General features: G+C 43.7%; 1 protein-coding gene across 7 annotated transcripts in view; it reads left to right on the forward strand.

Annotated features, from left to right (window-relative positions):
• Positions 1-8,398, forward strand: part of TRAF3IP1 (TRAF3 interacting protein 1) — a 59,446-nt gene extending 51,048 nt beyond the window's left edge. For 6 of the 7 annotated variants that reach the window (XM_032480670.1, XM_032480664.1, XM_032480665.1 and 3 more), the window contains 2 exons: positions 4,844-5,067; positions 6,564-8,398. In XM_032480670.1, coding sequence (XP_032336561.1) covers positions 4,844-5,067; positions 6,564-6,729 — 390 coding nt within the window. In that variant the 3' untranslated portion in view covers positions 6,730-8,398. Of the gene's footprint in view, positions 1-4,843; positions 5,068-6,563 lie in introns of those variants that run through there. The other variant, XR_004320194.1, reaches the window with a different exon arrangement.
• Positions 8,399-9,053: the final 655 nt, after the last annotated feature.

The raw sequence follows: 9,053 nt of genomic DNA on the forward strand, positions 1-9,053 counted from the left end.
AGGTAATTTTGCAGCAGCGTGTTTGCAGCAACACTAAAAGCTTCTCCTGACTATCATAATCTTAGCCCAAATGTATCTTGTTTTAAATTCTTAGCCTCTTAAAAGTAAAATGAAAAACTTTAAGATTAGTGTTCCAGATTCTATGTGGTTCTGTGGCACAGAAATATGAAGGGGTTTGGCAGATGACACCTTAGTGTCTTCATCCACATTGTGACTTGCCAATTTTATAAGACATTTATGTATGTTAGTCTCCACCCTAAGTTCTATACCCTAAACAGTTTTGTGTTAGAGTCAACACGATACCAAATACATATGAATTACTTAATCATTGTGAATGGGTTTAAACAGAATTTAAAATTTATCAACTAAGTCAGTCAACATTATAAAGACAATACAGTTTTTCCTGGAAAGTAGTTTATTATTATACCAATTCTTTTAGTTATTTAGCATTTTATTTTAAAGGCATTTTTATAGCCACTACCTTTTTTTCTCTAATTAAACTTATTTTAAGATAATGGTAGATTCTGATGCAGTTGTAAGAAATAATAGAGAGATCCCAGGGACATTTGACTCAGTTTTCCCACTGCTAACATCCTGCAGAACCGAGTACGGTATCACAGCCAGAATATGACCTTGACACAGTCAAGATACAGAACTTCTCCATCATCACAAGGGTCCCTCTTGTTGCCCTTCTATAACCACACCCACTGCCTGTCTGCCAGCCCACTTCGTCCTGAACCCCTGACAGCCACTAATCTGTTCTCTGTTTTTATAATTTTATCATTTTAAGAACGTTATAAATGGAATCATGCAGCACATAAAGTTTGAGATTGGTAGCTGTCACTCAGCAAAGCTCTCTGGAGGTCTGTCCGGGTTGCTGTGTGACTCGGCAGTCCATTCCTTTTCGTCACCAAGTAGTATTCCACAATATGAAGGTAGTCTCGTTTATTTAGCTCTTCACCTGTTAAAGGGCACCTGGTTGTCGAGCTTTTGGCCGCTTTGAATAAAGATTGTACAAGCAAACCTATGCAGGTTCTTACGTGAGCGTGGCTTCACTGCTCTGGAATAAGCGCCCAGCAATGCGACTACTTGGTTGTATGACAGTTGCGCGTTTAGTTTTTAAAGAAACAGCCAAACTAGTTTCCAGAGCACCTGTGCCATTTTACATTCCCACCAGCCACAAGTGAGGGGTACAGTTTCCCTGCATCCTTACCAGCATTTGGTGTGGTCACTGCTTTTTGTTTTAGCCATTCTGATAGGTGTGGAGTGATATCTCACGTGGTTCTAGTTTGCATTTCCTTAGTAGGTAGTGATTTTGAACATCTTTTCATGTGACTGTTGGCCATCTATGTATCTTTGGTGAAATGTCTTTTTTTGGCCAATTTTCTAATTTTTTTGAATTTATTATTTTTTAATTGAAGTATAGTTGATTTACAGTGTTCTGCTAGTTGCAGGTGTACAGTAAACTGATTCCGTCTTATACACACACACACATATTCTTTTTTCAGATTTTTTTCCATTGTAGGTTATTAGAAGATACTGAATATTGTTCCCTGTGCTATATGGTAGGTCCTTATTGTTTATCTGTTTTGTGTATAGTAGTTTGTATCTGCTAATCCTGAGCTCCTAATTTATCCCTCTCCACCCCTTTCCCCTTTGGTAACCAAAATTATGTTTTCTATTTCTGAGTATGTTTCTATTTTATAAATAAGTTCATTTGTATCATTTTTTTTAGATTCTACATATAAGTGATATCATATGATATTTATCTTTTTCTCTCTGACTTACTTCACTTAGTATGATCATCTCTAGATCCATCCACGTTGCTGCAAATTACAGTATTTCGTTCTTTTTTATGGCCAAGTAGTATTCCATTGTATATACATTGCCACATCTTTATCCAGTCATCTGTTGATGGACATTTAGGCTGTTTCCATGTCTTGGCTATTGTAAATAGTGCTGCTATGAGCATTGGGGTGCAGGTGTCTTTTCAAATGACGGCATGGGAGTCGTATCTTCTCCAGATATATGCCCGGGAGTGGGACTGCTGGGTCATATGGTACCTCTATTTTTAGTTTTTAAAGGAACTTCCGTACTGTTTTCCATAGGGGCTGCACCAATTACACCCCCACCAGCAGTGCAGGAGGGCGCCCTTCTCTCCACACCCTCTCCAGCATTTGTCCTTTGCACACTTTTTGATGATGGCCATTCTGACTGCTGTGAGGTGATGCCTCACTGTAGTTTTGATTTGCATTTCTCTGATAATTAGCTGTGTAGAGCATCTTTTCATGTGCCTGTTGGCCATCTGTGTGTCTTCCTTGGAGAAATGTCTGTTTAGGTCTTCTGCTCACTTTTTGATTGGGTTTTATTTTTTATATTAAGCTGTATGAGTTGTTTGTATGTTTTGGAAATTAAGCCTTTGTATGTCGCTTCATTTGCAAATATCTTCTCCCATTTCATAGGTTATCTTTTCATTTTCTTTATGATTCCCTTTGCTGTGCAAAACCTTGCAAGTTTGATTAGGTCCCATTTGTTTATTTTTGCTTTTATGCCTTTTGCTTTGGGAGGCCGGGCTAAGAAGTCTTCACTGTGATTTATGTCAGAGAATGTTTTGCCCGTGTTCTCTGCTGGGAGTTTTATGGTGTCGTGTCTTACGTGTAAGGCTTTAAGCCACTTGGAGCTTGTTTCTGTGTGTGGTCTCATTTTCTGATCGGATTATTTGCCGTTTTGCCGTTTACCGTTGGCTTTTGAGAGTTTTGATATTCTAGACACCGGCCCTTTGTCCGATCTGTGTTTTGAGCATGCGTTCTCTCACTCTCTAGTTTGTCTTCCGCCCACTCAGCAGGGTCTCTTGTGCAGCGGACTTAATTGTGAAAGAGTCCACTTACAGTTTTCCCTTTAGGGGATCACGCTTTTGATGTCAAATCTGAGAAATCTTTGGCCCCAGATCCCAAGGATTTTCTTCCAACTTCTTTTCCTAAAAGTTTTATAGTTCTATGCTTTATATTTAAGTCTGTGATCCATTCTGAGTTGATTTTTGTATGAGGTGTGGGACATAGGTCAAGCAAGGTTCATTTTCTCCCCCCGTGGCCGTCCAGGGGCTCCCACGCCGTGTATGCTGAAAGGCTGTGTTTCCTCGGCTGGATCGCTTGGTACCTGTGTCAGAAGCCAGGGGGCGTGTTTGTGAGGATCTGTTTCTGGATTCTCTGTTCTGTTCCACTGGCCTGGGCGTCCACCCTGCCAGCGCCACTGTCTTGATTACTGTAGCCGAATGATAAGACCTGGAAGTGGGTAGCCTGATTCCGCCCTCTCATTTCTTCTTTTTCAGAGTGTTTTAGCCATGCTGGTTCCTTTGCCTTTCTGTATACATTTTAGTCTAATCGTGTCCATATCTGCAGTTTGGGATTTGGGCAGGAGTTGTGTTAAACTTGTACATCAATTTGGGCAGAAGTGACGTCTTTACTACGTTGAATCTTGCAGTGGACAAGCACGGTTTGGCTCTCGTTTAGACCCTCCTTGACTTATTTCATCCGCTTTGTGTGGTTTTCAGTGTACAAGTTACATACATATTTTGTTAGATTTACACCTAGCATTTCTCTTTTTTTAAGCAACTATAAATGGCATTGTATTTTTAATTTTTGTATTTATGTGTTTGTTGCCAGCAAATGGAAACAAAATTGGTTTTTGTAGGTTTACCTTGTATCCCGCAGCCTTGCAGCACTCACTCACTAGTTCTGTGAGTTCTGCCTGTTACTTCTAGTCCTGTTTGACACTGTGTGTCAGGCATTATGTTAAGGCTTCCCATGTGTTTGCCAAAGGCCAGGAGGTGGTGGAACTATGATCTTGACACATAAATTACTAATTCACTTCATCTGTTCATTTGGGAGATACTTACGGTGTCTACAGTCTGAAATATTCCTGCCCTCCTGGGGTCTGCAGTCTGAAACTGGAATTAGACATGACACAAGTGGTTATGCAACGTAATAAAGCAAGTGTAAAAATAAAACAAGAAGTTGATTAATTATGACTTAGCGCATCTGACTCATGCTGTAAGTGGGTAAAACAGGGGCATTCAGCCAGCCCGTGTGGCGTGGGTGCGCCGGGGGAGCTTCTGACACGGTGTTTATCCTCCCAGGAAAGGTTTCCCAGTTGAAACTGCTTGTTGATTCTGACATCAATTTTTGAAACTCAAGAGATGTCTGTATCAAAATCTCACATGAAGAGAACTCTAAATATTGCTTGTCAAGGAGCCCTGGAGCTCCTGGCCGAAACTGGATGAGGTTCCCACCTCTGTATCCTCATCGCCTTCACCTGCTGCTGTGTGCGCCCCTCCCCCGTGGCCCTGCGCCGCAGCCCCCGGCCAGCCCTCACCAGCCTGGCTGCTGCCCCGGGGGTCTGCCAGCCACGCCCTCTGCACCCTCCGCGTCCACCTCCCCAGCCCCTGCTTCTAGTGCGGGTTGCTTTCCTCCTTGGCAAACTGGGTTTCAGCGTTTGAGGTGGAAAAGGTGGGGTATTCAGGGAGCGAAGTGCAGGGTCAGGGCCCCTTTCTGCCAGGCTGCTGGGGAAAGTCATCATGGTCCTTGAGCTTCTGTAGTAACAACCGCGGTAAGTGGTCAGTTGGGAAATAACATCCTGCCGTAGAGAAGTGTGGCCCTCGGACAGCCCTCCAGGAGCAGCCTCTGGCCGGCACTGCTGACCTGCGCACCCGGCTGGGCCCCACGGCCACAGAGCTGAGACAGCGTCCTGGCCCGGGGGTCCTGAGCCGGCTCTGTCCCCACCCCTGCGCCGTCCTGCCTTAGAGTGAGGGAGTTTCTCTCTCTTCGTCCCTCCCCACTGACTATAGGACAAGTTGCTGGTCTTTGAGTCGGCGTGGAAGAAGGAGAAGGACATAGTCTCCAAGGAGATAGAGAGGCTCCGTGTGTCCACCCAGACCCTGTGCCGCAGCGCGCTCCCCCTGGGCAAGATCATGGACTACATCCAGGAGGACGTGGACGCCATGCAGAACGAGCTGCAGCTGTGGCGCGCCGAGAACACGCAGCACGCTGAGGCCCTGAAGAAGGAGCAGAGGTAGGGGGGGTGCGGGGGGCGGGGCGCGGGGCCTGGGGAGAGAGCTCCCTGGAAACCACTCCCTCTCGGCCCTCTCTTACCTCCTCCCTGGAAGGAAGCACGCTTCTTTTTCATTCAGATCATATCGTGCATTTCTTCGTAGCAATTAGAAAAGATCTGCAGTCATTGTTCAAAAACAAAATAGGGGAGGGTGTCGCTTGGTGGTAGAGCGTGTGCTTAGCATGCGCAAGGCCCTAGGTTCAATCCTCAGCACCTCCATTAAAAATAAATTAAATAAAAACCTAATTACCTCCCCCACACCCCCCAAAGAAGACTGATTAAATAAAAAACAAAGTAGATTTAGACATTTAAAAAGATAGGAACCTTTGCAGTTTGGATACCATAGTTTCTCTCAGTCTTATCGAAATCGCCCAAATTTTGTAAGTGTTTGTAATTTGAAAGTATTTTAATTTTGTGCTCTAAAAGAAATGCTGGTGAACCCATTTTAAAGAGGATGCCATAACAGAAATGTGATGGCCCCTAAAAAGAGATTTATTTTAGGAAAGTGTTTGATATTCTCTATTTTTAATCAGTGAATCTGTGGCGCATGTAACTATATCACCTGTTAACAGTTTGTTTTAGAAAACACTCGATTGGACTCAATGATACAGCTCTAAGTCCATATAATTAAAAGCACATTATGGTGAAGGTCTACTCTTTATTATTAGTCTGCTTATTCTTAAAAAGTCCCCTAAATAAGTGTTAAAATATACAGCTTGACAGAAGTAGAAAGTCACAGAGAGCTTTCGGTGCCTCTTCTGGCATGATCGTTTGTTAGCACTTCTTAAATTTTGATTTAAGGTGTTAAAAAATGCCACCGCAGACGTTTCTTCCTTACGAAACCTGATTTTGCTTTATGGTATGATGGTTGGAAACTATCTCTGTTTTTTGCTGTATTTTATTCTGTATTTATATGCTTTATGAACCCTAAAGGGAGAGGTTACTTCTGGCCTCAGCTTTCCCAAGTAATTTCTAGACTTTTCCTAGCATTTAACGCAGGAACTGAAGGGCCTCCTGACTTGTCTTGAACACGTGAGGCAGAGGGGCCTCAGCTGGAAGCCCCTGGAGCTGGTGAGCCTCTCCTGGAGGCCGGGTTCCTGCGAGGAAAGTGGGGGCCCTGCGAGGAAGGCGGGGCTCGTGGTGTCGATGGCCCCCGGGCTCTCGGCAGCATACGTGAACTAGGGACTTTCAGCCCCTCCTTTAAGAGTGTTAACCTCCTTTGTATACATTTCATGTTCGACTTGACTTTTGCTTGTGGCAGGGATTGTGAAAATAAACAGATTTTTCCCAGGTGTGAAGATTTTTCCCCTTTGTATCATTATCCTGGTATGTTTATGTTCTTACCCTTGTTCTTTGGATGCAATGAATGATTTACTCTCATTGTCTTTCACCGTTTTATTAAGAAGCAAATCTAAACAGAAAGACCCTTACGCACCCCTGCTTTTGTCTCCCGCCAGCATCACAGACGCTGCGGTGGAGCCGTTGAAGGCGGAGCTGGCGGAGCTGGAGCAGCTGGTTAGAGACCAGCAGGACAGGATCTGCGCTGTGAAGGCCAACGTTCTAAAGAATGAAGAGAAAATTCAGAAAATGGTGTACAGTATCAATTTGAGTTCCAGAAGGTGAAAGCTCCAGGTTGCAAAGACTAACGATCGTCCTCAGTCGGAAAGTGCCAGGAGCCGGGGACGCCGTGACTCCTCGAGTTCCCGTCTGAGGAGGACGAACCGTTGACGACGTTCCCCAGCGAGCTGCAGAGCTTCCCAGCGCCAGGCGTATTCGGTGTGCGAGAGGCCGCGTCTCCTCCCGTCCTCCAGCTGGAGCCCTCGCTAGTTATAAATAGCTCTTCAAAATGCCCGTGTGAGGAGTTTCTTTACAACTTGCCTGTTCTTTGTGTTTCTGCGGAGGCCTGTTCTGTTCATTCTGAACCAGAATTCTCTCGCAGGTAAGTGGTGCTGGCACGCCAAGGCAGGAGTCCTCGATTTCAGTCTCTGGCCGGGGGACAGGACTTCCGGAAGCCAAGCACTGAGTGAAGGATGGCTGTCCTTTCTGATGCGAACGTCGTAAATAGAACGAGGCCTGAAAAGGAATGAGTTGTATTTTTAGCTCCTTCCCACTTGAGAAGGGTTGATATCAGCCCATATAAGGTACATGTGAACTCTTAATCTCTTTGTAATTGCAGACACTTCTTTATGTAATTTTCTTACTGGTCCCTATTATCTTTTGCTTATGTTTCCAGCCCTTAAAGTTCATGAATTTCAAAAGGAGGTTTCATAATGGCCTTCATGGACATTGGGCATGAGATTGTCGCAGGCTGTATCCTCACTGTCTTCAGCATTTTGCCCATGGGTCTCCCCCGGGCCTATGAGTGTAGCTGGCGGGCGTCCTGGTTCCCGCGGGAGGAGGGGCTTGCTCGCCGGGGGCGTCGGCATCATGCCTTTCCCTTGCGCAGGCGTAAGCACCTGTGCACCTGAGAGACAGGTAGCTTAGGGGAAACCGCAAAGGAAGACTTAAAAGAATGCACCGATTTACAAAGTTTTTTGATGTTACTATTTTTTTGGAAGTTGTTTTTTAAAGCAGAAGTTTTTTTGTTAATTGTTTATATTTAGTTTTTCACTACGTATGATACTGTAAATACTTACTAAAATCTTAAATTTGTGTATAAAGGATTTCACAGTTTGGAGACATACTTACGGGTCTTAAGGTCTGGTTCCTGATACTTTTATTGCTAGATACCGTATTTATTATGTAACCCAAGGTGTGCCATCTTAAGTGTTAGAATTGCCTGAGAACGTGTTGTTTCCTCAAAAGACAAGCACAGGAGGCATGGTTAGGTTTTTCTTAGAGTAATTTCCAAAACAAATCCCTTACAAAGATAGTTGTAGGGTTTTCTAGGCTGAGTACGTTCAAGACCAGATCGTAAGATCTGCCGTGTTGAAGCGCTGGCTTTCCCGCCTTCCTGTGGTGCCCACGACGGTCTGTCTGGTCAGATGATCCCAAATGCACTTCAGGGGGAGAGGAGGACCCAGCCCTCTGCGCACCTTTTCGTGTCTGTGTCTCTTTTCTCCTGGCTGGAATGACTTCGCTGCAGCCCCACAGGGAGCCTGTTTCACTTCAGGTTAAGATGTCTGCCTTTTATAAATTTGTACATAAGACTAGAATTTTTATGTTGCAAAAAAATTGCATACATTGTATGTGAGTAAAATTTTGTATGAAGTAGTCTATCAAATTGTATCATAAAATTTATTTTTCTTTTATATATAAATCATTAAAAATAATCACATATTTTTTCTATTAAGTGTATGGGTTGTACAGTTCAGTTCACACCTGGAAAAAAGCATTTATAAGCATTTGGATTTTTTGTATTTTCAAATGTGTGCAGTTTGTTTTCCTTCGAAGAAAGTTCAGGGAAATTTATCTTCGCTCATATTGTGACACCCCTTTTCTGTTTGAAGGTTTATAAGACAGGCAAGCATTTGTCAGAAGTTTTAGGATCATTCATGAAGCTTTAGAAAGTCTCCGTGTGGTCACTGCTGTGTCTCATCAGAGATGCATCAAGTCCTGATGGTATTGTTTTGATAAAATACACAAATGGGATTATTCAGTTTTCCCCTCTACTTTGGTTTATATGTTTTCAGGAAGTACTGAAGTCATACTTTAGAAATTTCAGTTTAAAAGTTGAGCTGATGCTAATTTATATTTAAAAGAAATGGCATCAACCTTTGAAAACACTGACATTTCAGACTAGCATTTGTGCTTCCCACCTTGACAGTCACACTTGTTTTCTAGCGATGTTAAAAATCAGTACTAACTGGAATCTGTGAAGAGAGATGATGTTTTCTACTGACACTGAGTGCAATTCAGGATTTTGAGGGTCTGGAACTTTTCTGTTGACAAGTGCGCCTAAAATGCACCCGCCTTCTTCCCCGAGCCTCCCTGAGCGGCCCACGCTG

This window comes from Camelus ferus, chromosome 5 (genome assembly GCF_009834535.1).
Source record: "Camelus ferus isolate YT-003-E chromosome 5, BCGSAC_Cfer_1.0, whole genome shotgun sequence".
Taxonomy (NCBI): domain Eukaryota; kingdom Metazoa; phylum Chordata; class Mammalia; order Artiodactyla; family Camelidae; genus Camelus; species Camelus ferus.